The sequence below is a fragment of the Trichoderma atroviride genome, chromosome 2, assembly GCF_020647795.1.
Source record: "Trichoderma atroviride chromosome 2, complete sequence".
NCBI lineage: Eukaryota > Fungi > Ascomycota > Sordariomycetes > Hypocreales > Hypocreaceae > Trichoderma > Trichoderma atroviride.
In genome coordinates, this window is record NC_089401.1 from 2051597 (window position 1) to 2077509 (window position 25913).

At 51.0% G+C, this 25913-nt stretch overlaps 8 protein-coding genes across 8 annotated transcripts; 3 read left to right on the plus strand and 5 right to left on the minus strand.

Annotated features, from left to right (window-relative positions):
- Nucleotides 1-300: 300 nt before the first annotated feature.
- TrAtP1_003449 (uncharacterized protein) lies at nucleotides 301-2567 on the minus strand. The gene is made up of 2 exons (XM_014088214.2): nucleotides 2251-2567; nucleotides 301-2163 (listed from the first exon to the last, which is right to left on the minus strand). Exons 1-2 carry the CDS (start codon nucleotides 2420-2422, stop codon nucleotides 626-628), a joined length of 1710 nt encoding a protein of 569 aa, XP_013943689.2. The 5' UTR covers nucleotides 2423-2567; the 3' UTR covers nucleotides 301-625.
- Nucleotides 2568-5186: 2619 nt separating this feature from the next.
- Nucleotides 5187-9882, plus strand: TrAtP1_003450 (uncharacterized protein). Its single transcript, XM_066111889.1, has 4 exons — nucleotides 5187-5356; nucleotides 5412-5785; nucleotides 5840-9771; nucleotides 9834-9882. The coding sequence occupies exons 1-3, from the start codon at nucleotides 5213-5215 to the stop codon at nucleotides 8478-8480; spliced, it is 3159 nt and encodes a 1052-aa protein (XP_065967969.1). The 5' UTR covers nucleotides 5187-5212; the 3' UTR covers nucleotides 8481-9771; nucleotides 9834-9882.
- A 1104-nt stretch (nucleotides 9883-10986) lies between these two features.
- Nucleotides 10987-12171, minus strand: TrAtP1_003451 (uncharacterized protein; the record flags this gene model as incomplete). Its single annotated transcript, XM_014087924.3, has 2 exons — nucleotides 10987-12061; nucleotides 12122-12171. The coding sequence occupies 2 exons, from the start codon at nucleotides 12169-12171 to the stop codon at nucleotides 10987-10989; spliced, it is 1125 nt and encodes a 374-aa protein (XP_013943399.2).
- A 313-nt stretch (nucleotides 12172-12484) lies between these two features.
- TrAtP1_003452 (uncharacterized protein) lies at nucleotides 12485-12829 on the minus strand (the record flags this gene model as incomplete). Its single annotated transcript, XM_066111890.1, has 1 exon — nucleotides 12485-12829. One exon carries the CDS (start codon nucleotides 12827-12829, stop codon nucleotides 12485-12487), a length of 345 nt encoding a protein of 114 aa, XP_065967970.1.
- A 2267-nt stretch (nucleotides 12830-15096) lies between these two features.
- On the plus strand, nucleotides 15097-15651 carry TrAtP1_003453 (uncharacterized protein; the record flags this gene model as incomplete). The annotated part of the gene is made up of 1 exon (XM_066111891.1): nucleotides 15097-15651. One exon carries the CDS (start codon nucleotides 15097-15099, stop codon nucleotides 15649-15651), a length of 555 nt encoding a protein of 184 aa, XP_065967971.1.
- Nucleotides 15652-17602: 1951 nt separating this feature from the next.
- TrAtP1_003454 (uncharacterized protein) lies at nucleotides 17603-17809 on the minus strand (the record flags this gene model as incomplete). Its single annotated transcript, XM_066111892.1, has 1 exon — nucleotides 17603-17809. One exon carries the CDS (start codon nucleotides 17807-17809, stop codon nucleotides 17603-17605), a length of 207 nt encoding a protein of 68 aa, XP_065967972.1.
- Nucleotides 17810-22692: 4883 nt separating this feature from the next.
- On the minus strand, nucleotides 22693-24693 carry TrAtP1_003455 (uncharacterized protein; the record flags this gene model as incomplete). The annotated part of the gene is made up of 6 exons (XM_014087927.2): nucleotides 22693-23403; nucleotides 23472-23890; nucleotides 23978-24055; nucleotides 24129-24230; nucleotides 24325-24601; nucleotides 24688-24693. The coding sequence occupies 6 exons, from the start codon at nucleotides 24691-24693 to the stop codon at nucleotides 22693-22695; spliced, it is 1593 nt and encodes a 530-aa protein (XP_013943402.2).
- A 376-nt stretch (nucleotides 24694-25069) lies between these two features.
- TrAtP1_003456 (uncharacterized protein) lies at nucleotides 25070-25674 on the plus strand (the record flags this gene model as incomplete). Its single annotated transcript, XM_066111893.1, has 5 exons — nucleotides 25070-25086; nucleotides 25153-25175; nucleotides 25238-25415; nucleotides 25489-25546; nucleotides 25639-25674. 5 exons carry the CDS (start codon nucleotides 25070-25072, stop codon nucleotides 25672-25674), a joined length of 312 nt encoding a protein of 103 aa, XP_065967973.1.
- Nucleotides 25675-25913: the final 239 nt, after the last annotated feature.

The following is a 25913-nucleotide window of genomic DNA, read 5'->3' on the forward strand; positions in this document are numbered from 1 at the left end:
GTTATGCATTGTTGAAGCCGAGATTTTCAGTCGTCTACAGGGTAAGTGTAAATAGGCGGTTTGCAGAGGTGAGATCTCTGGCTCGTAAATGGCCTAATCTGATCTTTCTATTTGAGAAGAAAGGGAGAGAAAATAGCAATGGAAAAACAACCTCACGGCCGGATGTAACATCAATTCTGTAATACTTGTCCTCTTTCACAATCGTGTTGCCAACTTGGGCGCCCACACACGGTGAGCTTTACATGGGTGTGTACACTTGATATGGATCTACGGCGCACTTTCATCACGGCTTATAACAGGTTCATGGAATAATTAATAAATTACAGCATTAGCATCAGATGCAAAATATACACCCGGACCTATGGCGACCTCATATACAGAACTACCGCGCAATTGTCCCAAAAAAACAAAAACCACAAGACTCGTATATCACAATACCCGCCAAAGCATAGAGAAAATGGTAGCCAGACCAGGTCCATCTCTTGTAAGGGAGCGGCATCTGAAGCCGTCACGGCCGCCTGGACTGCCGAACTGGCTCTAGATTGTCGATCGTGGCCCTGTCTGGCATACGACATTTCGCTGTAGTTGAACCCATCGTGCACTGCGTATCATACTCTGAATCTGTTTAGTAGATGCCAGAAATGGAGAAGGCAGCTGCAACACCCCAGCTCTGTTCGCAGCCCAAAGGACCAGGCTGCTTCCACATGTCGTCGTCGAAAGAGAAGAAGACGGTCTTGTCACCGCACTTCTCACGAATAGACTGAATGGCAGTGGTCTGCTCGCTGTGGCCAGGGCAGGCAGCACCATTGCATGATCCCTGCTTAGGCCAGCCGCACTCCAGGTTAATGGCCTCCTTGCCGGAGCAAACCTTGTTCAGGAGCTCGAGCTGACCAGCGACGAAGTCACCAGCGGATGAAGCGGGAGTGGCGGTGTTGAAGTAAGGGTGGATGTTGGCACCAGCGACGTCGACAACAGGGCAGATGGCGGAAGAAACAGCAGGCTGCTGCCAGATGTTAAGAGTCTCAGAGATGGTGTAAGGGCCACTGTAGCCGCTGCACTTGCCCTTGACTGTGGTGATCAGAGAAGCAAGCTGAGTAGCAGAGCAGTAGCTGTTCATAATAGCCTCGTTACCCACAACAATGAGCTTGACAATGTCCCACTGAGCCCAGGCGGAAATGGCGTCAACCTGGCTCTTGATATCGGGAGTGTCATAGCTGCAGCCGTCACCCTTGACGAAGACACCGAGAATCAGATCGAGGCCGTACTTCTTAGCGGCGCCACCAACATTCTCGAGAGTGTTGCAGTCAGTTGAGTAGACACGGATAACCTGGAAGCCAGCGTTCTTGAGATCGGAAATATCCTTCTCGACCTCGGAAGCGCCCTTGCAGTCTCCAGTGGTGGGCTCATAAGGAGTGTAGGTGATACCGTAGTGGTCGTTGCTGCCGCTCAGACCACCGCTAGGAGCCTGAGGCTTAGGCTTAGGGGCAGCCTGGGAAGGCTTGGGCTTGGGAACGACGGGAGGAGGAACGTAGACCGGCGCAGAGCTGCTGGGCTTGGCAGCAGCAGGAGGAGGGTAGCTGGCGGGAGCTGGCGTAGGAGTAGGAGCAGGCTGAGTAGTGGGGAGGCCAGAGCTCTCAAAGGGGCACCAGGTGACATAGTCAGTCTCGGTGACGGTGACCACCTTCTGAGGGGCGGTGTAGGTACCAGGAGCATAGCTGGTGGGGACGGGGTAGACGATGACCGTAGACTCCGGGACCGTGGTGGTGATGGGAGCAATGGTGTAAGTTCCCGCAGCAGGGCAGACGTAGGTGGTCTGGACAATAACGCTGGTGACAACGGTGCCACTGGTCGAGACGGTGGCAACGGGGCAGGTAACGGTGGTGGCCGTCTCAACGATGGTGGTGACACCACCGACAGTGTGTGTTCCTGGGGGCACCGCAGTCGAGGTAGCACCGCAGACGGTGGTGGACTCGGTCAGGGTGATGGTGGTGGCCGGGATGGTGTAGGTTCCAGGAGTCGAGAATGAGATGGGAGTCGGCGTCGGGACAGGAACAACAATCACCTCGGAAGTTGAGGGAGCCTGAGTCTCAGTGGTGGGCTGCGCAGGAGCGGTAGTAGGGGCCACAGGAGCAGCAGAGGTGACAGGAGGAGGCGCAGGAACCCCTATGGGACAGATTAGCATACACTTATACCAAAACCTCGAGGGGACCATCTAGGTCTGCTGGGCAGTGCCGTTGCCGATCAACATACAAGTAGGCTCGCCGGTGACGGTCGACCAGATGGTGGTGCATCCCGGGACGCAGACATCGCCGGTCTGGGCTCGCTTGGCGGCGAAGAGCTCGTGGGCGTGGCGGTGGCCGTGAGAAGCGTTGGCAGCACCGGCAAAGGCAGCCACAGCGGCGGCGGCGATTGTTCCCTTCATTATGAATACAAGGTTTTCGGCTATTAGGAATATCAAGTACAAAAAAAAGAATGCCCGCTGAAAGAGTGAAGCGGTAAGTTGGTTACTGGAGAACAAGAGGAGGAAAGCGAATGGAAGCAACTTCCTTCAAGACCTCGATTTGACGATCCGTAGGGAACAAGAGAGGAAGAAGGGAACGGCGGGCTGGGTGGGCAAGGCGGCCATTATTATGAGTACGGGCGGTGCGCGTGGAGGCGGGTAGCATGGCTCGTTGTTGTCTGGCTACGGGGTGTGCTCGCCAACAATCGGTCGGAACGTATACCTAGCTGGTTGTGGAATCCTCCGCTGCAGACGAGGTACTGCCCCAGCTAGAGCAGGAATGACAGGGGTGGAAAGAGAGGGGGGGTGGACAGAGGACGAGTCACTCTGGTCACCTTTGAGTCCATCGCCGGCCTGCTAATACAAAGTCGCTGCTAGGCCAAGACGGCTTTTCGTAGTCAAATAGGAGAGGGTGGAGCTTGGCCAAGCAATTTCCATTTTGCGCTTGAATACTCCTTGAAAGGGGCGAATTGGCGACGACCGCTTGGATTGGAAGCCTGTACCGACTGACAATGGACGAAGTAGGCAGCTGTGTTATGGACAATGGGACAGCGCTGCGACATTGAGGCTGCGAAGCTGCGTCAAACTGGGCGATAGGAATGCTCGTCAACAGGGAGCCGCAGCCGCAGCCGCAGTAGGCCGAGCAGAGGCACTTCTTCGTATTGAGAACCGGAACTCCATGGGCCCACAGGCTGCGACATGCGCGGGTGACGGGCGATGAGTGGCTGATCAGCTCTATGCCGGGAGATGAGCATCGTCTTGTCATCTGAGATTCTGGCCGGGCGCTCAACCCTCCCTTGGAGCAGGGACAGGCACTAGGCAAGTCGACGTCCAAGTAAGTAGAGCGACGATCCTCATCCTCGGGCCAATCTCACCCATGCATCCATTGGCCAGCCACTCTTAGCTAGACTAGTCTGCGAGATTGTTCCTGCATCTGCCCACTCCGCTTGGCGCTTCGGCGGGCCAGGCACAGAACGCCTCGCACCTTATTAAGCCCAGCTCGTGGTCCGTCCCTTGCCTAGGTGTGGCGGCCGGTCTGTCGGCGTTTCTGATGTCGGTGTTGGCGTTAGCTATAGCTCGAGGTCTGGCGGATTCCCCATGCAATTCTTCATCGCGCAAGTCTTGGGGTCGTTCGTGGCGGTCTTCTAGTGGGCGTCGTGAACCACCAGCTAAATGAGCGGTAGGTTGCATTTGTACCATTTTAAGCTTAGATTCTCCGCAATGCTTGGGGACCTTTCCTCTGCTGACCCTAGCTAGAGCCCGTCTTTCCCCTCTGACAAGGGTCCCGTTTTAAGATGTCTTGGGGTCGCGCTGGCTCTTGAAGCGGCAGCAAATGTCGAGGCTCGGCTGCTGGGCTGCGAAAAAAAGCTCATTTCGAGAAAGGGGCGCCAGTTCTGCTTCGAGAAGCCTGGTCCGAATCTGCCCAATCATGGCCGCTTACTCGCTAGCAGTCTTACTATTCAGGCAATTCTCGTATTTGCAGAATGGGTGCCTACCCCTGCTATTCAAAAGGATCGCTTGGCTTGGCCCCTGGTAAGCCAGTCCTCAATTTGCGATGCAAGCAGGGCATGCCGTGGAGCCGTGTGGACGAATTATAGGCGGGCGATATTCCAAAGTGTCTCCCAGATGAGGAAAGTCGGTAGCGGGCGATGCGGGTGGTGAGAGCACAGAGTAGCGTTCGCGCCGTTCACCTCCAATGCAGGCGGGAGGCTGTGATGCCAAAGTACTGCAGGACTCTGGACTGATTGCGTTCAGGGAAAAAGAATATGCTCTGATCAAACAGCAGATGCCTATCAAGATAGATACGGCGCGCACAAAAATACTACCATTATTGCGGTAAAGACAAGCCAGCGAGATTTGTGCGCGAAATAAGCGAGGAGATTCCCCCTTCCTATGCACTTTCCGATCCCTGTAGCTTTCGTGGTTTTGGCCAGCGTTGCTGCCATTCTTAGGAGGTGTGGCTTGATGCAAGAGCAAGGAACGGACCTGCCTTGCCTAATGAAATTGTTGCGAATTTGGGGGATCTGCAAGGACAGTCAGAAGCTAAATTTCACTCATGATTCGCTTGAGTTGCTTCAAGCGAGCAGTAGGTAATATCTCAACATTTCATTGAACCGATGGCTGAATCTCAAGCCTACTTTACCCTGAGATCAAGAGCTCTAGACTGTGGCTTCCGTTTCCGGAGGAATATACAATCGGAAATGTTGTAATTTGTCTCAAAATAGTGCAAGTACTAATTGGCGGCTTGGTGCTTATTCCAAGCGTGGGCTCGCTTCCGCTCTGTGGTGTTGCCAGGACAATCAGGGAGAGAGAACAAATGTCTGAGACAGCGGAAGCTGCCATTATTGGAGCAATACAAACTGCTGTATTCCGTACCTCGTGGTTCATACAGCTCGCCCATAGTAAGATCTGGAATGCCAACTCCGATATTCCTTCACCGCTCTGAAGCCATCAAATGACATCATGGGCGTCATTGCCCGATGTGCAATATATTCCATGCGCGCTTTCGATAAGCTTGTTGGTGGTGGGAGTTTATTCTCCAGCGACCCCGGCTGAGCTGGGGGAAAACTGGGGTTTTACAAGCCACAACTACTCCAAATTTCACGTGACATTGGCAGTTGCGCCACCCATAGCTGGCGCCACACCTCCAGCAGATCAGATAAGGCTTGAAAAATTCACTGCGCAAGCTGATCTTAAAATAGGTGGTAGCATATGTTCATGATGCTGCCCCGACCAGGCTGCCAGTCCGTTTATCGGCAGTATCTGTCTCGCAGCCGCTGTCGTTTCATCAAACATGGGTCAGAAAATAGACCTACTATTGATAAGTCAAGGATAGCTCTTTCAAGCCTTCAAGTGGTGAGTTTGTATTTGTTGGCATGTCGTGAAGTTTCTACTTACATTGTCTATATAGCATTGGGCGAGCACTACCAGTGAATCCCAACCTCGGGGAAGATATGGGCAATCCCATATACCAAAAGCTGTGACTAAGCAGAAGTTGACGCCTCAAGATGTCCCCTACTTGCCAATTCGCCAACGGCTGCGGCTATGGGCTGCTCAAGACAAGCAAAGCAACTCTGATGGCATGCCTCCAGATATGATCCTATACGGCAGTGGCTCAAATGACTTGAGTCGAACTCAATCGACAGGCTCATCCGATATGGACCAGCTGCGGCCTAATAAAGCTGGAATGACGGATGAATTTGGCGACGATGTAGGCGATGAAGACGTCCAGGTTGGTGCTGTTAGTGACAGTTCGAGGCATCCTGGTGATCTCGTTGAATTGAAGTAAGGAACCAGCCAGCCTGGCCTTGGGAGCATAAATACTAACATCCGTCTCAGACAACTTGGCTCGCGCGTGCCCCTCTTTGCAATCTACCTAGGGTACTTTGGAGAGAGGAATCATTTCTATGCTGTTAATGGTAGATGGCTCACTAGCATGGGCTATTCTCCGCTATTCACGGTGGCCAAGTTTGCTACACAGGAAGAGTTGGCGCCTGTGATGGCAAAGTTGCCACGAAAGGCATCAATTGAACAGTTTGAAGAACTCCGCCGCAACGAACAGGGCCCCTTACGAGATGATGGCTCTCAGCTTATCCAAAAAATGACGGATTTCAGGCTCAAAGCAGAGGCTGTGCAGAAACAGAACCTCGCAAAGCTGGATGCAGTCAGGACATTTTTGTCCACTCAGCAACAAGCCAGGTATCTGAGCCTTTTTGAGATTGCCGATATACTACTGCCTGCATCTCTCAAAGTACGCGGCCAATTCCCCCCTTTTGCACTATATGCTGTCCATGCAGCGTTATATCAAAATGAGATTGGCTTTCGGCCACTCAGCCCGTCTAGTGACTGCCATCGTCAAGACCATTTATTCGAAATTTTCCCTCAGAGTCATTCGCAAATCATCAACAAGGTTGTTACTATGGTCCGCGACTACACAGAAACTAACATGAAACGCCTGAGAGCGCCAAAACCACACGAGCTTGAGGAGACTATACTGGGGAAATTTATTCTCCAGGCACGGGAAGCAATCTTGGAGAGCCGCTCAAGACGACAATGGACGCCCCATGGTACCCTTGCTCCTGGAGACGCTATGCAGCTGCCACAGACGGAGTGGTCTCCGGCAAGCAAGGATATCATTGCCTTCTTGGAATGGTGGGCGAGTTATGATCTTTTCGAACCCGGGTCGAAATTTCACGGTCACGGCGCCCTGATTCTTCGCGCCCTCGAACTTTACGATGATACCGTTCTCGACCAGAGCACGGCCTGGACATTTTTGCAAGAAATTGGCATCATTCCTCCGTGGGAAATCCCGTCACGTTACAAAGTCCGTTTCCCAAACGTCACAATAGCCAGGGGTGGCGGCTTGGAACGAGAAGTTCCCAGCAATCTCGAAGAATCTAAGCGGCCAGACATTGCAGCGGGCTTCAGGCGAGAGCATGGGCAGTCTACAATATTTTGTATTGACGCAGTGTCGACTATGGTTATTGATGATGGTATCTCACTGGAGCGCACAGATAACCCTGACGAGTTTTGGCTGCACGTCCATGCAGCCGATCCTGCATCAAGTATTAAGCCAAACTCTGAACTGTGCAAATACATGGAGCTGATTCCGGAGAACATATACCTGCCTGGACACTTTCAAGCCATGCTACCTTCTAACTTGAGCGAAGATGACGACGCCAAAGACTATGCCTCCGATGGTCTTGTTAGTCAGTTTTCACTCAAATCAGGAAGTCCAGCATTAACTTTCAGTGCAAGAGTCAACAGAGCTGGCGAGTTGCTAGACTTCAAGGTTGAACCAAGCACGCTCGGAAAGGTCGTCTACCTGGATCCCGAGGACGTATCTAAATTCTGCAAAGAGCCAACACCGCCGCCTGTTCCTAGCTACAGTCTCGTCGTCGGAAAGCCAGAAGGGAACGGAGAGCCGCAATTAAATCGTCCAATGCTTGCAGCCCGGGATTTGGACTCATCCGGCAAAGAAGATTTGTTATTATTGTATCAACTCGCCGAGGCTATCAAAAGCAAGCGTCTCGGAAAAGGAGCGTGGCCATACTTTTTCCCTCGCCCATCCGTCTCGGTGACTCTCCATGATACTCCTGGGGAAGGAGACGGATCAAAAATCCTGCCGCCTGATCCATATATCAAAGCCGCCTACGAGACATCCACGGGGTGTTCCGTTGTTTCTAATACTATGGTTCTGGCTGGTGAAATTGCGGCACGATGGTGTTCGTCTCGCAGCATCCCAATTCCCTACCGGAGGAACGTCAAGTTTAGACATGGTATTGATAAAGCATTCAATTACGCCACAAAGGAGATTTACCCTCTCATCAGGAAGGGTGTTGAGCCAAGCGGCAGCCAGCGACAAGAATTGGCTCGACTCACTGGCGGAATCGAGATATCGAGTCAGCCAGGCTCATACTTCCTCCTTGGGCTGGACATGTATGCCAAAGCCACATCGCCGCTGCGTCGTTTCTCTGACTTGCTTGTCCATTGGCAAATCCATGCAGCCTTACAGCACGAGCGAACCACTCAGCGAACCATTGATCCGGAGACTGATGATTTGGATGGCATTCTTCCATTTTCTTCCACTCAGCTCGCGACTACCCTTCCGCTGTTGGAGGTTCGCGAGAAGATGGCGCGCACAGTCTCTCGTGGCATCCTCGAGTGGATCCTCATCGCCCTTGTCCGTGCATGGCGCTTCGAGAAGACGGCACCTCGCAAGCTCCGATTTACTGTTAGTTCGCGCTGGCGGCAGGGCTGCATTGGTAGAGTGGATTTCTTCGGTCTAAATGCGATAATGGATATCGAGGGCTTGAATCACAAGGCCCTCGTCAAGGACGTCCGAGTTGGAGACCAATTCGAAGTCGAGCTTGCAGATGTGAACGTCCATTCGCGGCGCATCCTCGTCAAAGCCCTCAAGTATCTCGGTCCTAATCCCGCTGATAGCATAGAGGCGTCCGCAACACCGGCCCTGACATGAGCAGCGCATTTGGCTGGACATGACACACTGCAGCAATCAGTGACCGGCAGACAGACACAAGCTGTTCTTATCCGCCCTGGTCAAAATCGGTGAACATGTGGTCAATAAGTTGTGCTGGATGCCGCACCTATGCAATTCAAGATTTGGAGTCATTCGGCCCAAAGGCATCTCGCATGTATTGGATACCAAATGATACGAAGACGTGCAGTATATGCTATCGGGCAAAGAAGCATTGCAGCCATACCATGCAAGTCTGCAGCACGCACGCCTACCTAAGCAGGCATTCGTGCACCCTGGGATGGTTTCCTTCAACCCAATGCACCGCACAGCCGCATATGCAACCCCCCTTTTTTGGCTCCTCTTACCTCCCCTCTCTCTGGCCTTACAGACGCTGGCAGTCTCTGGTTGGCTTCGTGCACTCCACTCCTAGACTCCTTTCTCCCCGCATATGTATGAATTACCCCAGACTTTGCTGCATCTGACGGGCCCCACTCTCCAGGGGGGCCTTTTGTTGGGAGCAAACTTGGAGGACGCCTAACACTGACAGACAGCCTGTACACATAGTACGCTCTTGTCTCGTTTTGGAGCACGAAGTACCGGTACAATTATGCAGCTGGGAACAGACTATCCCCTTTATCATTTACCTTCTGCCTCGAAATTTGCCACCTTTTATCGCCATGCACCACACGGGGGACTGGCTAGTAACATCGTCTTCATGTACGTATACGGGCGCAGAATCATGCACGCCGTTTCAGGCCGTGCCGCAGCCACCTTGGCTATGTATCATATACTACTTCTCTCTCTCCCCCTTTTTATTACCTATTGGACAGACAGACAGACAAGCCTCTTCTTTTTGTCTGCTGCATATTTTTTTTTTTGGCGTAGATGACGCGGCCTCCCATAGAAGGAATACCTGCAGGAATATACAAGGAACGAAGATTTTAATAGCCAATCCCCTGCATGCCCGCTCGCTACCGTGACCGCAATCCGTCAATCCATTTGCCTTTTTTTCTTTCTTCCCACCCCCCGTCTAGAATGACGTTTTCCTTCTCATATTTTGCTTGTTGTAATACCCCCCTGCTTTCCACGTATCCTTGTATATACATACCTACTACTACCCGTGTATGTATTACGCCTGTCATTCAAAGCAAGGATGAAAGAAAAGAAGGCCGAGGCCCAAACACGGTCTCTGGGGGTGTCCTTTTTTTTTTTTCCTTCCTTCTGTGGGTTGGATTGGCTGTATGATCAATTAGACGGGCGTACTCAAAAGGCTCTTTACGAGAAGAGTAAAGTTAAGTCACCTAAAGATTGGACAGCATGTAACCCATACGTCTCATTAATTTATACAAATAGCATTACTCACTCCACTTTGAATATCACCGCCATTGGTCGAGTATATAGCAGTACTACCGTAGTAGCAATAGTAGCAGCATCTAAAAAGTACCCCAATTGTAACCTACTGTACATACATCTCAGGTAGAGGAGCCCAGGTTGTTATTGTGAATTTCTTGTTTCATTTCGTTTGCTTGTGCTGTATATTCCTATGCACAAACGGTCTGTCTACTTCGATCCAAATTTCCATGCTAATTTTTTTTTTTCGAAACCCCCCCCAATTCCACCCAATGCCATATATACCCAAAAGATCCTGAACCAATTATTCCCTCCTCAAAAACTTGCCTTTTGAACGTCCAAAAAAAAAAAAAAAAATTAGGGAAAAAAAGAAATACAAGTTTTGTTTTAATGCAACAATAACAAAAACACAAATGTTCGAACAAGTAGGCAACAGCACGCCTCTTCTCGAATATGAGAATATATATAAAACAAAGTAAAAACCCTTTGATGAGCCGCCCTAGATTTTGACAGTCGTATTCCGGAAAAATAAAATAAATGCTTCTTTTGGTCTTGTCGTATGAGAAAGATCAACAAAGAAAAGGGAATGGGTACAGAGACGTGTTTTGTCATAAGCCGTCGTATAGCCGGGATAACACCCCTAGCGCTGTTTGAGCCAAGCAGGTGGTAGAAAATAACTTGAGTTACTAGTGAAGGAAATTAGGTGGCCGAAATGAAGTCACCCGACCACCGAAACGGCATCTCGTGACATCGGCGTGTCCACATGGAGAATATTACCATTTCAGCTTCGGCGTGCTTTCGCCTCCTGATGACGCCCAGGCTTGGTCGTAGTGCCAGGCCCAACAAAATGGGAGACAAAGTCCAAGTCCCACTTGACGCTCATTTGGCGAATAAAGGAAGAATTATTATGTAATGTATCAATGGAAGCTGGCCGAGTTTGCTGTCAAGGCGCAAATCAGCGGGTAATGCGTAATGCAACGCTGGACCCCGGATTTCGAGGGTCCAGGCTTGGCTTGGCGCTGGTCAAGAACGTTGTTGAGAGGCCAATCAAGCGCGCTTGGATCATTCTGCTGCTCGTGGCATCGTGATGGAGTCTGAGAGATCGGCCAGTTGGCCCAATTGAATGATGCTACCGACGATTGGCCGGTTCCCGCGATTATTTTCGCCACCCAACATTCCAGATGACATGGGCAATGTCGCGGGCAGTATTGACAGTGTCAATGACTCGGCCAAAAATGCCTTCCCCCGGTGACGTCTCGGTTTCTTCGCATGGCATAAACATCCCCGAAGGCGTTCGACGCATGCCCGCTGGCTCGTCAAGAAGGCTGTTTGAAGATGTCGATCTGTGCAATCCACCGGCACCACTTTCTGATGGTGGAGATAGCCAACCCAGAGTAGGCATCTGAATTTCCGGAGCCAGATCATCGTCGTCTTCATCTTCGTCGAAGAAAAACCCAGTAGATGACTTGGAAGGGCGGAGAGTTTCCTGTGATGACGAAGGAGATAGAACAGGACTGCGAGAGGCACGTGTGCTGTGCTTCATAGCTGAATCTTGAGAGTCCGGGCTGTCTTCTCCTTGGTACTTGAGGGTTGTAGACGGAAGCATGGCGATGATCTTGCCTTCAGCATTGATCTTCTTCTGCATGCGTTTCTTTGTTGATGGGCGTCGTTTTGACCTGACCCGCTTCATCATGACACCATCGTCTGAATCGCTTTCGTCGCCATACAGGTCCATGTCCACGTCCACGTCATCTCCATCGTCGCCTTTGACGTCGACAGCAATGCACTGCTCTACCTGCTCGTTGAAGTGAATATGTCTGCGTTCGGTGTTGGGGGATGTAATGCTCGATGAATCCGTAGACGTAGCGGCGGCACTGCTACTTTCTTGGCTCATCCGTCTGGAAGAAAACGAAAGCGAAATGTAATCCGTGTTTGCCCGGTTTACTTGTGGTCGTCGCATGGCACTGCGATATTCCTGAGCGTGGACGGCAGCAGCAGCCTGCTTGACAAGGGAAGCAGTCGAGAGTGACCTCTGGAGCATAATCTCCGACATGCTCCTCTTCTTCAAGATGGGCTTCTTATTGTTGTTCATTGTATCCTTCATCTTGTCCAAGTTGACAAGAGAACTTGACTTTGATAATGAGACGCTTGGGGGCCCAGTCTTGTTAGCAGTATTATGCTTTCCAGATTGAAGAGGTCCATAGAGCCAAGTGACGTCGTAATCTTTTAGCCTAAAAAAACATGAGCACACACTTATTTGCAATCATCGCACTCCGTCCGAGCAGACTTACCAGTTGAGTGTCTCTGGGGAAATGGTTTTTAGATTGTTCTTAGCCTTCATCCATGTTCTCCATGACGCATTCTCCAGTCTAGCACTGTTGGGAAATTCTCCTCTTTTAGAAATTATGTATCTCCATGATGACCAGATATCCTCTTCCCTCCACTCGTGGGATAGGTAGTCCACTTGCCGAGACGGCTTGCTCACAACTGCCGTATCATCCTCGGCATGGTCGCTGAGCTCAGGGCTATCAGGTCGTGAGGTGCTGACGGAACTGTCCTGTTCGGCGGGCGAGACTGTGTAAGAATCACCAGTGCGAGGACTCGGCGGAGGCTCCAGGTTGTCATCCGGTCGAATCTGCGGGGGCAGGTAGAGTTTATCGGCAGTAAAGGGTGGCAGGCTGAAGTGGTCCTCGGGGGGATTCGTCTATGGACAAGGTCTCCTCGAAATCCGAGGCTATTGAGAGGTTGCTAGAAGGCGTGGATGTGTAGGACGCATCTGCTGATTCGATATGCGCGGTGCGAGGCGATGAGGGCGCCGAGGAATGGTCGGAATCCGAAAAAGACTTGGTTGGAGGGTGGGCATAGGGATTGGACAGGTCTGGGCCACAGTGGTGATAGCCCGCCAGCGAGGCGCTGCCCAGGTTGGAGTGGGAATGTGAGCGCCGCATCGGAGCAGATTTGAAGTAGTCTGAGTCTTGGTTGTAGACTGCGGCAGCCATGCTGGATCTTTTAAGATTCGAAATGCGTGCGCGGCCCGACAGAGGCAGTCGGTGGCGGCTCCAGAGCTCTGAGCGTAGAATCAGAAAACCATGAGAAGAGAAGGCGCCGGTTTTAGCATTGACGCCGACGATTGTTTGTTGGGGGACGGATCGATGGTGTAAGTGTGGACGAATGAGAGGGCGTGGATGAGGCTGTCAGCGCTGCAGGTTCGGTCGGTAGTGGCAGCCGATTTTCAGGTCACCTGCGCACCCACACAAAACACGCAAAACACACACAGCCGGTGCCGTGCCTGGCCAAGTAGAATTAGGAATGGGCGGTTTTTGCCGAGCCCAGCAGAAGCAATTGCGGAAGACGAAAAGAACAAGAAGAGCAAGAAGAAGAGCAAGAAGAACAGAGCGAGAACAGGTGATGCCTCAAATCGACAAGGACCGAGGCAAATTATTCGGTGGCCAGGTGACTGATTGATGACAGGAGATGCCGAAAGACGAGGTCCGTGGCTGTGGGCTCCGTTCTGGATCTCTCTCGAAATTGAAGGTGACTAACAGCCTGGGGTGGAGCGAGGGTAGCAGCCGCAATGGTGAAACGAGAGGAACAACCCAGCCAGCACATACGGCGAGGCCGCAAGATGAAGAAGACGAGGAAGAGGAGAGAGGGAGGAGGAAGAGGAGAAGAAGAAGAAGAATATCAAACACACAGCAAGTCGTGGAGGAAGGGAGGAGAGAGGAGATAAGTAAGGAAGAGGGGAAGAGTCAGAAGCCTTCTCTCCTAGCAGCGAGCCGGTGCAAACAAAATCCAGACAACAACAACAGCGCTCGAGCAAAGCGGATCCGGAGGCGTAATAAGTGGTTGACGAGGCCCCGGGAACCGCAGAGACTGGAAGCCCGGCCGGATGGTGCTTGAACAACTGATCCTGGACGCTGCGATGCTACTACTGCTAGCAGCAACACATCGACCCCCTCCGTTGGGCTATTGGAGGGCCCAGCCAGCCAGTGGAAGAGCCGGACGGCAGGGCAGCAGGACCCAGAGCCTAGAGGCGCACAGTTATCAACCCTGGTCTCGCTAGACTTTTGAATTTTCTCTTGTTTTGCCTCTCTGCGGTTTCGCCGCTACGACTGCATTGCGGCGGTGGAGTGGACGAACTTGGGGCGGCACTGTGCCTGTTTGGGCCTGCGCTGTTCACGGAATCCGGATGGCTCTTGCGCGGGCCACTAGCATGAGTTCCAGAAGAGCCAGCCCTCCACACCCCAAGCCGTCAAGACGCCATACCAGAGTTTATTAGCATCCTCGCGGCCTGAGGTTTCAGAGGCGCCGTTGATGAAGGGGGACGAGGGCGGCGGTGGAGGCTGGAGACTTGCCCTTTGTCTGCAGATGGCTGCTGGCGCGAGCTAAGGCATGCAACTTAAGGTGTCCAAGGGCAAGGCAAATACGCGAGAGGGATTCGTCAGGGCACGGAACTCTGACGACAGGCTCGAAAGGCATCCAAGCTCCCAGCGGCCATGCTGAGAGCCATGCCAGGCAGGGAATGGCATGGCATGGCAAGGCATGGTGCTAGCGTTGAACCGGCGTGGTGTACCTGTGGCCTGCTTGGCTCATCGGCATGTTGTCTCGATTTATTACGGAGCAGGCCAGACTCGAACCTAACTAAACGCAGCGGCATTGCGGGAGGGTGTACTGCTGGCGATGGTGCGAGATACCGCGCTTCCATGTACCCGTACGTCGCCCGTTTCCTCGGCTCGGCTCTGCTGTTTATTATGGAGGCATCGCGAGTACATGCCGCTATGAGGAGGTGCTGCACAGGCAAAGACGGGTGGTGTTCTTGTATATGTGCGAGGCCTGCATGGATGTACAACTACTGACTGGTGGTGGTAGGTATATTGAATTTGATGGCCATATGACCTGCCCCTAGATTGCGGCTGCATTATACGGCACTTTGCTGCAAGCCCAATCACCTAGATGCTGCTGCTTGGACGAGACAACGAGATGATATTGTCCGAGCAGCCTTGGATACCACCATGTCTGTTGCCTTGCAACATTGTTTGTCTGCCCCGTTCCTGGTGCCTGCTCGGCCGCGGGTCTCCATGGATATGGAGATATGGACATTGACGACACCTACTCTTCCTAAGGACTGTGCACCGAACCTGTTTGGTAACCTTTGGAGCCATTTCCTGTTCGAGAGATTGGCAAGGCACGTTGCAACCACCACCGGCTATGGGGTTGCACACCCAAGCATGCAGCTGCTTCATACCCGTACCGGTGAGGCGCGAGTATGGCTGGAAGCCATCGGTCGATGCAACCAGAACACGTCGCTCCGCATTGGCCCAGCGCCGGCGCCGAGAAGGACGAAGACGGCCGTCTGTTTTCATGTCTCGCCAGAGGCATGTACAAAGCATTGCCTGTATGTATACCTGGACAAGGTAATCATATCTTTGTCTTCCAGAGCTGCCGTGTAAGCCAAGAGCAGGGCATATACCTGTCTCTGACGTACCTCGAAGCTCCTATACAAGTACTATCGCTACATACACCACGACCTACTGATATACCTACTACTGCTAGTTTGTATGTACCACTGCTGCTAAGACGCACGGATGGCCCTAGCATGGCGATTGTGGAGTGCGTCCAAGGCCGCCCACACATACAAACAAGGGCCATTGACTCGAGCAGCAGTCTGCTCTGGCTAACGCCGTTATCCAGAGCTGCTCCCTATGGCTATGCAAGCCAGCTTCGGCTCGCTTGTTTGCTGCGAGTGCGATTGGCGATCTGCAGTTTCACCGCTGGACAAGAATGTCCACCTCCCTGCCTGATAGCCGAGAGATGGAGATAAAAAAAGAAAGTAAGACGATAACGAGGCCAGAGGGGAAGGCCGGAGCCTACAGAGCGAGCGAGTTCTCAAGAATGCACTGCGTCTAGGTACTACACGAGAAGTACATGTCCGGCAGCATCGACATCGTCGGCTCAGGGTCCGGGCTTCGGTCAGAGCGCCCTAAAATCTAAGCTCATTTAATCAACTCTGCTATCCCATGCCACGCCTAATTTTTCGCCGCCTTTTCGTGCTCGCCCAGGAATGGAGTCAGCTGCACCAATAGCTCCAGCCCTTGCCGACGGACGCAGAAGAAAGCAAGTCCACTGTGATTGCCAACGTACCAGTAAGCCCTGATGTCGCAGATAAGAGGCCAGCGGCTAGCATTGCCAGTCCGTGCTGTACAAGCTCATCACGCAAGAGAGCAGTAGGAGAACATGTCACATTCTGGGGATGGTACAGAGCGCAGAGTACACCGCTAGATGAAAATGAGAGACACAAAGTCAAATCTGAAGACAGCGTCTCTGAGTTCGGTCCGGTAGCAACTGGCTTCGATCAAATCGTGTCTTGGTTGCTCGGCCCCGGACTTGATTCTATACTCCAGACTGTCTGAGGGGGCCCGCCAATTGACTGCCACATGGACATTGGATGCAGGTGGAGGTCGACAGCGCCGATCAAAGAGTCGAGACTCTAGTAGTCAGTTCCATGCCAACCTTGCTGTCACAAAATGCCTTTTTTTTTTTTTTTTTTTTTTTTTTTTTTTTTTTTTTAACTCTCCTTCTTTACCTTGTTCCAGTTCCAGCCAACTCCTTCTCTTGGACATCGCGGCAGCTTACGAGGACGGCCCCGAGGTGGGACCTTTGTGGTTGGAAGAGAAAAAATTTCTTCTCATCCCTGCCCTCTCTATCCGCAACCAAAGCTTCGGAGCAGAAAAAGATGACGGGACGGGACAGTGTGGCTAGGAGTACCTTTCTACAAAGGACAAGGTTTGCTGTCTTGGACGCCACAGCATGCATTGAGAAATGCTAATTCATCAAAGCGCCACCTTTCCCGCATGGGTTTGGTCAAGATGCTGTCATACATCTTCACTCAAGTAATACAAATTGATGCTGGTCCATTGGGCTCCAAAGAGGATACAATACGGGTCTCTGCTTTCGTTATGGGGGAGTAAGAAAAATTCTTTTCCGTCTTTTGAATTTTTCTTATAGTTTTTTATAGTATCTCGCTGCATCTTACTAGCATCCCCCTGATGGGCAAGGAGGGGGGCGAATAACAAGCGGGCCGGACCTGAAAATGACTAAGAATGGAAGCCTTGGTTGGCTAGCCATCACTGGGATTATTGGGACCTGAGTAGCATTTCGCCATCTGGCCGGTGTGGTGGCGGCTGGCTTTGCTATATGGCCGAGGTTCTAAGAAGGAGGCAATGGTGCTGCCGGAGCGGGATATTCCCATCGAGCCTCTAGAACACCACGAGAGAGCATTCGGAGAAGGGAGGCTGAACCCGTTCGAGCTCTGGGCAGTTCAGTAGCAGAGCGCCGTTGACGATAGCGGGTAATGGAGGCCTGCCGGTCGCAGAATTTCCTACGCTTATGCAGATCCATCCTTGGAGCGCTTGCTCCATTATCAGGACTAAGACTAAACTCCGGATTCCTCTAGCGAATCTCCTCCAGCGCGATGAGGAGTTTTACCGGGTATGGAAGAAGCAAAAAAGCTGGAGTACGCTAAAAGAGTAAGATTCCTGAAGAGTCTGGAATAGTAATTCCCCGTGTTGTCAACTGAACCTGAGACTGGCTTACAAGAGGCCCTTATGCAGGAGAGAAACTGGCGCAAAGTTTATCGAGTACCGTTCGAGGGGAAAAGCTTCATGCACAAACACGTTAAAACCACGCTTGTTTTCGATCTTCCCCCGGATTACGTATCAATATCAGATACCTACCTATGCACCAGGATGAAGCTTCTTCCAGCGGCCAGATCATCAATGGCCATAGAAGCTGTCGTACTCGATACGGTCCTTTGTATAGTGTTGTTCACTCCTTGTTTTCGCTTGTTCTGGAAAGATTAGTCGCTTCTGGTGGTTGCAGCCACTGAGAAACCGATTCGCCACCGGGTGTGAGCCGTCCGTTGGAGCCTCCCGAGATATCCCGTTGTTGTAGAACATGTTCTGTGTGAACAGCTGTCGCATTGTTTCGGTTCCATTGAACTAATCGCTCGTGTAACTTGGAATACAGAGCAAAATTAGCAGTGCTCAAGACGTGTCGGCATTGCATCCTGCAAGTGCGGCATTCACCTCGTACACAGGCTGTTGTCTGTAGATGCCTAGTATTACAGCATAATGCTTACCGGTTCGGAGCATTCCAGCCCGGATCCGATCATTATCTAGTCTATCTTGTCCATCGAGTAAAGATCCGCGAAGGGTGGTGCATTATCGTAGCATCAGCAGATTTGCATCTGTCGTGGCCATTGTTGCTTGGATCCATTGATCCTCGCGGTTGGCCTTTTTGGAAGACGCTAGTTGGAGCTGTTTGCTGCTCCATATCCATGATCGACATTGTGTGGAGGATCTGATCTTCGCACTTTGTGGCTGATGAACCGCGTCTATGAAGACTAGTATTTTGGGTAGATGGACCCCTGTCTCGATAGATCCCATCCCCTGAAGCCATCTTGGCATCGTGGCAGTATTCCGCAACGTGCGATGGCTGCATGTCTCGGATACCAAATGTAATATGAGCGCCAATGCTTTTACAGACAGACTCGCAGAGCAATCAATTGAGATAGTAGACCAGACTGGGTCATCTCATGGGATCAATGCTATCTCGGTGCCAGAGAAAAAAAGAATCGCCATTGGTGGTTTCTGCCAGATAACAACTTGGAAGTTCAATCACCAAGTTTTATTCATTCGCTGAGAGGAAGGCGCATGGCCGTTACTACTGCCAAGGTCGCAAGGCATATGCATGGCCTCGAGCCTCAGGCGCCCATCTTGATGAAAGAAAAGAAAAATGGAAATTCTTCTCTTCCACACCATCATATCCTTCTTTTCTCCTTCAATTGAGGTAAAGCGCAGTGCCTCTTCGTATATTATACTTTGCAAGGGCGGCAGCCTTGCGCGGCCATTCGCTCAGCCATGACACCACCATTGTTCTCGCCATCTCCCCCCCCCTTTACGGATAGCTCTCTGGAAATCATCCCCCATCCACCCCTAGGTGATTTTCTACATTCCTAGCTATCTTGGCTGGCAAGGCGGGTATCGCTTTGGCCCAAAGTTCCCCCTCCAACAGAATGCTGCTAAGGCGTACTCCAAGCAGTTGTGATGCAAGCGATATGTATGCTAGCATCATGATGTTTTCCCCATTTTGACTGGTACTGCAGGCCAATCCTACGAACTTTTACTGACCAACCACGTCCGCCGTTCGCACAGACAGGATCTTACGGTACCGAAAAGACACAGAGCTTCCTTGCCCGGGCCAAGCTTTGACGGCCAACTCAGTATTCCAGCCGTCAGTGGCCTATCAAGCTGCATCGTGGAGTGATGACTAGCGCACAATCTCCTGTGGATGCGGCGCTTGGAGCCTGTTTCCCCCACAATTCGTCGCGCCCTGGTTCTTTCTTTAGGACGGATTGCGTCCTGCTAATAGCAGGAGGACTGCGACTGCCTGCAGCAGAGACTCTTCTAATATATCTCCCGCGCCTAACAAGAACACTGGACGCTGAGCTGCAGCTATAGCGCGGTGGCGAATATCAAGTGGTGCAATATCCGGCTCGGCTGCGCCATGGAGAGGCGTTCAAGTCACAGTCAGACATGGCCGGTTTACTCAGAGGCCCCGCCAGATGAGGCCCTTGATACGACTCTGCACTTCACTCAGAAAAAATCCGAAGGGTGTTTTTGAGGGACCCGTGTTGCGATTGTTTCTGTGCCCATGGGCTCCGGTGTTGCCGATGCTGAGATCTGACGATTATCAGATCTCAATTCGCAAGAAACATCGAAACAGCTTACAAAATTACTTTCCACTTGGATTTCCTATCAATGCCTCTGGACTCTGAGGAAAAAAAGGCTCAGCGGAATATATGAGCCGATATCCGCTATATTAGAAGAGGGGCAGTCAAACAATAAGCAATTCTGCGCCCCGCAAGATGGCACTCTGTTACGATACGGAGGGGGCGTATAAGTCTGAGAACTAGGAATCCGGAGATGCGAGAAAGTAGCCATCACGCCCCTCCGCCGGAACATTAATACGGAACAGACATTGGAAATCACCGTGCAGTTACGAGGCCGCCGATTCACTCTCCACTCTAAACGCACAGCTATACTATGCGCCGCATCACCACTGAGCCACGGTCTGCTTGCTGGACCCGCATCTTCCCTGCTTGGTAGCATCGGTACGTTACCAGCTCCTACCAACATCGTTGAGCTAGAGGGGCATGCATAAACAGGTACTGTACTCTGAGCTGGAAGCTGCTTCGCCTGCAAAGCAAAACTTCCTAGCACAGCTAGGTATAGCACATACTGGGGCGTCATCTGCTCGTTTGTCACGCATACATAAGCGATGCGTCGTACAAGCTCATCCGAGCCTGGGAATATTCCCTCATTGATGGAGAGACAATACGCGGAACATTACTCGTTGCGATGCATGCCTGCGTATATTCTGGCTCCTGGCTCTGCCTCGTCATCGTGTTTGGCGGCGATTTGTTCCGACCTGGGCTCGGTTCGGGATGGAGACAGGGAACTACGATCCCGAATACAAGATTTCTCAAAATAACATCTCATATCTCGGCTCTTTATTCCGGATCCCTGTTTCGCAGGGGGGCTAACAGAGCTGGCCTAGGTTACGAGTGATATCGGCTGCATTTGTCCAATAGTCATATTCGTGCATGTCACTACGAATTTGCATTTCTTACAGCGCAACATGAATGTTTCCAACGTATGCCGCTCGCCTCGGCCGCATATCAACCTCATACCAATACAGTCTAGGTACTACTGGACTGGAACAGCACAAAAGTTTTATAATCACTGGCTCCGTGGATAGAGTTTTCCCCCCCTTGGGTCCGCGTTGGCTCCAATCATACCGAGCGGTCTGGTGATGAATCACTTTTTATATCGGAAACCCCAAGGGACGATACGATACTTTTCTTGTCCTGCATCCGCGGGTGCAAGCGATGACTGTCAATTCAAATGGCGGCCTACATGGCTGCATCAGCCCTTGCATTGTGCAGCCGGTGAGAGAACAAATTAATTATTGTGCTACTCCAGAGTGCTACGCGCAAATCCGGGGTGTTTGCTCCCTATCTCGCACTTCCTGCTGCAAGCTAGGCACGGCACCTTATCTCCCACCCTGCCGGCGCTTTCTGCGCAACATACAGGACAAATTGGGCTCCGTAGATAACCACTCACCGGGAGAGGAGGCATTACTCAAAGAAATCATTCATCCGGGGCATCTTTGTTATCTCCTCTGATTGATCCGTGCGTCGGTTTACATCCAAAACAGGAAAAAGCAGTCAAAACTTCCTAGTTGATCTTTTGTCTTGTTTGGCACGAGACTCTTTATCTCCCAGGCAAGGGATGTTTACCACCAATGTGAGCCAGGATAGAAAGGACCAATCCTGTCAAAGAGCCTGAGCCAAGCTTTTTCTTTTTGCCTTGGCTGACAGCCAAGGCTTGCAGTCATATCTGTACACCGACAGACGGAGGTCAGAGAAAACTGCTCTTTGGCGCAAGGCTCATTAAATGCACCTCTTGTGTGTTCACATCAAATGGCGCCAAGAGGCCTGCTACCTTCATTAGCGAACTTGATAAGGACCGAGACCTTTTCTTACTCTTCAGCATCATAGTCACATCCCCGATTTTTCCCTACAGGCGATCCTTGCATCCGGCGAATCTAGCTCACGTGGCGTTGTGCCCGGGAAAAGCCAAGACAGGTGGCTTCGTCTCTTCCCTTGCCCTGCGAGTAGCAGCATTTACCGCGCAAACGTGGTCCCTGGGATTTGTCCGTGGCTCAAGGAGCTACCGTTTAGACCGGTGGCGAAAAAAAGATGGGCTGGAGAAACGCCGCTTTGCTGTTAATAACGTCCTGAAGGAGGGGAAATGTGATAGATAACTGTATGGATGAGTGGCTTGGAGCATAGTGGCTTGGTGCTATGAAGAAGAGAGGCATATTGCAGCATGCAGAGGGTTCAGATTTTTTTTGGATTTCATATCACCAACACAGTTCCTCGGCTCGTGGAGACGGTGGATAGTGTTTTGAGCTTAATAAGTGGTGAGGTGAGGGGAGGAGAGGGGAAAGTGGAAGTCAATTGCTGTCTTGTACGGGACGAGCAAGCATTGAAGATATGACAAATTGTAGAATCATGATGAACTGATTTAATTTCTGGGGAGAAGAAAAACAAATTTTATTTGCTTTTTGCATGGACAGTTGAGCTTGTTCCTTGCCCTGTAATAACTATAATCTAAATCAACTCGACAGGTAGCTAGCTGAAGCTTGTGTAAAGCACAGCCCGAAGCACTCCCTTTACCAAAAATAGATGACACAGAGTTGCAGGTATAGCCTCGTTAAGTTGGAATTTAAATGATGACCAGCCAGAGAGTAGCTAAGCTCATCCAGTATAGCAAGTTGATATAGCAACTCTCAGTGTAGAGAGAAGAGATAGTGGAGGTGACACATATGCTACATTCTGCAATCCCTGGTGTGGATTATGACTTCTTCTTACTCATGTAGGAAGTCTTTGCCTTGTAAGTGAAATTTATGCTTTCCGTTTTTTCCCATTCTCAATGGCCATTGAGAACAGAAGAAGAATTGACAAGCTTTTACTGGCTTTGTGGGTTGTGGCTTTTTATCTCTTTCGTCACGCCAAGCGAGCATGCAAAGATGGAAAGGTCCTGCGCTATCATCCAACGTTGAAAGTTGTTAGGGAAGGGGGAAAAAAGGAAGAAGGCGCCGGGAGTCGACCTAGAACGGTGATTTTGATTTGGCTGATCTGTCGTCATGGCGGCGCTTCCTCGAGTCCGGGCCTTTAGAAGATAAGGTTTTCACGCTCAAGACCCCTTTGTTCCAGCCCAGCCCAGCCAGCCGCTGATCAGTTACTCCGTGCGGGTATCTCCATGGCGGGGGAAAATCGAGTACAGTTTGTTAAAAATCTTTTTTTCTTTCTAACCCCCTCCCCCCATCTTAGACTAACACGTAAGAGGCGTACGCCTTCCCGTACTGTAGGGTTGGAAAGGAAACGATATCGAGAACAATGGCGATTGGGTCGGCTTAGCATCGGCCTTAGGATCGTGGAGCAAAAGCAACTTTTGAGGGCAGGCGGAAACTTGCACAAAACATGCGCTTTGCGGGCGCAACGTCCCGGACCTCGTGGATGAGTACCTGGTCGTCCTTGTCCGCGTCGTCGCCAGGCGTCAAGAGAACACCAATCTCCTTCTCGATGCGCTGGCAAATGTCGTCCAGGGGCGTAGAGTCGTCCGCTTTGACGGCGAAGCAGTGGACGTGAATGATTGGCAGCTTCGTCTCGGTGTGAGGAGCGAAGAGGTCCTCGTGGCCCTCGTAAAGACCGCGGAAGTTGTGAAGGAACTCTATAGCTGAGGCGGGAAGGTTCATGACATAGTGGGATACCGTGGGGGGGGACGGGGATCCGGATGGGCTCCGGCCGTGGGCCTGGGGCGCTTCTTGATACTTTCTGGGGAATGAGTGCGCAGTCTCCGCGCTGAGATGCTTCCAGGACCAGGTCGGCGGATTTTCTGATGAACTCGTGTCCGTCGTAGTTGAAGGGTTTGACAAATTCAGAGACCTGTTTCCGTGGGAGATTAGTCGACGGAATGGGGGGGTTGGGAGAACTAAAAAAAGGCAGAAACTCACCTTGTTCCTCTTAATAATGTCAGTAAGATACTTGTAGCTCTCGGGGTTCTTGTCGTTCGCCCAGACAAACACTCCCTTCTTCCCAGCAGGAGCAGCAAATGGCCCAATGCCGGCCATCAAGTCGACGGCCACTTCGCCAGGCTTGAATAAGCTGACGATGCGCTGGTGCTCTGTGCCAAGCTTTGTGTTCCAGTAGACCTTTGAGTAGTCAAACTTGAACAGGCAACCGGCCTCGCTAACCTCGACGAGCATGTCGTCGGGCCCGGCGAGAACCTCGTAGCTAAAGGTGCGGTACTCGCTCTCCGTGCCGACGTTGTCCACTTTGTTGATGACGGTGCGGATGGTTGGGTTCTTGTCCATGATGACTTGGGCGATGATGGATTTGTAAGGGAGGTACTGCCCTCTTATGTTGAGATGAGCTTTCAAAACACCACTGGATTAGTCTTTGGTCGCTTTCCATTTGTGAGGTAGATGCAACTATTGAGAGCAAAGGAGTCTTATCTTACCGACATGGCCTGCTGTGTTGAAGCCAACGGGGATTTCTCCGTGTAAGTCTTCTGGTAGGATAGATCTCATTACATCAACTATTTCTCTCAGAGTCAGTTTAGACATTCACACAAGTAAGAGTAAGCGCAAAGCTTTTTGACTGTCTCGTACGGTAACTCCAGAGATCATATCCAATGTGCACCTCATACGGAACAATCTTCAGTTCTCCCAACTTGGAAGCCTCCTGCAGAATCGGGCTCCATGTCTCCGGCACTTTGATATACAAAAGTTAGTTTTTTTTTTTTATCAAATCTTCTCCAACTATGAGAGTATGCATTATTACTCCCCCAACTCAATGGAAACATACCGTCTGGCTTGATATGCGGCTTCAGCACAAGGCATTTTTTCCCCCGGGCTGCAAGAGCCGCATCGGGGTCTGCAGCACAAACATCGAATCTGTCCAACGCAAAGATTTCCTTTGTCTTTTCGAGCTGCTTGCGATACTTTGAAATGAGCTTGTTGTCTTTTAGAGAGGCTGCAGCCGTGGGCAGCGTTCTTGAAAAGAGCGATCTGTCCAGTGTTTTGGCTGCCCTGGCGGCAGCAGGGGCTCGGAAGAGATTCATGAGATACTCTTTATCTGACTCCTTTGATTCCCAAAGTAAAAAAGAAACTCATAGTTAGCAATAAGCATATATAAGCTGTAACATCATAAAGCGTCTGGTGAACTCACCTCCATGTCGAATATGCCTGATCAAGCGTCGTCTATTACTCACTGAGACCAGGGTTCCAAGGCTGAGAGTGAAATTTTGCGTGCGGAGTACATCTCCTGGTACCTGCACCGCCACAGCAGCTGAAGGGATCTCAACTGCGATGGAAGTGGGTCAAAGGGACGCTGTGGCGCGAGCTCAGGCTGGGCTTGTGATGTCACGATTCCCTGCCAGGGAAATCAACACGTTCTGTTATTTATGCTCGTTACACATTGTGCTTGCTCCAAGAACACAATTGAATATACTTACAGAATATAATGTCACAGAAAAGAACTATTGATGCCTTCTTCAGTTCTGCTCCAAAGCGATCCCGCGTCGACATCGTCGAGGAAAGAAGTACTCCAGATGGGCAAGATGAGATTGTGCGCCTAAATTCATGTCTATAACTGACATATAAGCTGCGTCTCTGGTTACTGACGAGCATATAGACTACAACATCGCAGCATCAAAAGTATCCATTTCCAATAACTGATTTTCCAGCATCAGTAAGCCAAGAGCTGTCATCTTTACCAGCTCGCCCTGCTCGGGTCATCAACAACGAGCCAGACTTGGATCTGTTGTATTACGAGCCTTATATTCCCGAATACCTTGCGCGTCAGATCTTTCAGCATTTGCGAGCAGAATTGCCCTTTTATAAAGTAGAGTATCAAATCAAACGAGGAGGCATTGAAACTCAGGTGCGCACGCCAAGGTAAAATCTATACAATAGCTCAATCTATATGACAAAGGAGAAAATGTGTAACTAATACAAATGAGTGAGAAAGATGGACCACGGTATTCGGACTCGACGAAACCTCAAAGTTTGACGAGACAGGAGCAGTGGTAGATGCAAATACAGGAATGAAAGTGCTGTCAGACAGACGCTATGAGAAGTCCTCTCCTCGGCCTTTACCACAATGTCTCGATGAGCTTAGGCAATCCACGGAGGCAGCTACAGACTGCAAATTTAATTTCTGTCTGGTCAACTATTATGCTTCTGGCGCAGACAGCATTTCGTTTCACAGCGATGATGAGAGATTTCTAGGCCAAGAGCCTGCCATTGCTTCCTTCTCGCTGGGCGCGCGACGAGATTTTCTGATGAAGCACAAGCCAGCGCCTCCAGACCAGGAAACAAATCCACCTGTCAAATCAAAAGTTATAAAATTTCCATTAAATACTGGAGATATGATCTTAATGAAAGGGAAAACAC

Excerpts from the sequence above, each read along its gene's own strand:
- TrAtP1_003450 (XM_066111889.1), top strand. The coding sequence starts at position 5,213 with ATGTTCATGATGCTGCCCCGACCAGGCTGCCAGTCCGTTTATCGGCAG. Across the intron at positions 5,357-5,411 it reads CTCTTTCAAGCCTTCAAGTG|CATTGGGCGAGCACTACCAG; the intron begins GTGAGTTTGTAT and ends TTGTCTATATAG. Across the intron at positions 5,786-5,839 it reads GGTGATCTCGTTGAATTGAA|ACAACTTGGCTCGCGCGTGC; the intron begins GTAAGGAACCAG and ends CATCCGTCTCAG.
- TrAtP1_003449 (XM_014088214.2), bottom strand. The coding sequence starts at position 2,422 with ATGAAGGGAACAATCGCCGCCGCCGCTGTGGCTGCCTTTGCCGGTGCT. Across the intron at positions 2,164-2,250 it reads CGTCACCGGCGAGCCTACTT|GGGTTCCTGCGCCTCCTCCT; the intron begins GTATGTTGATCG and ends TCTGTCCCATAG.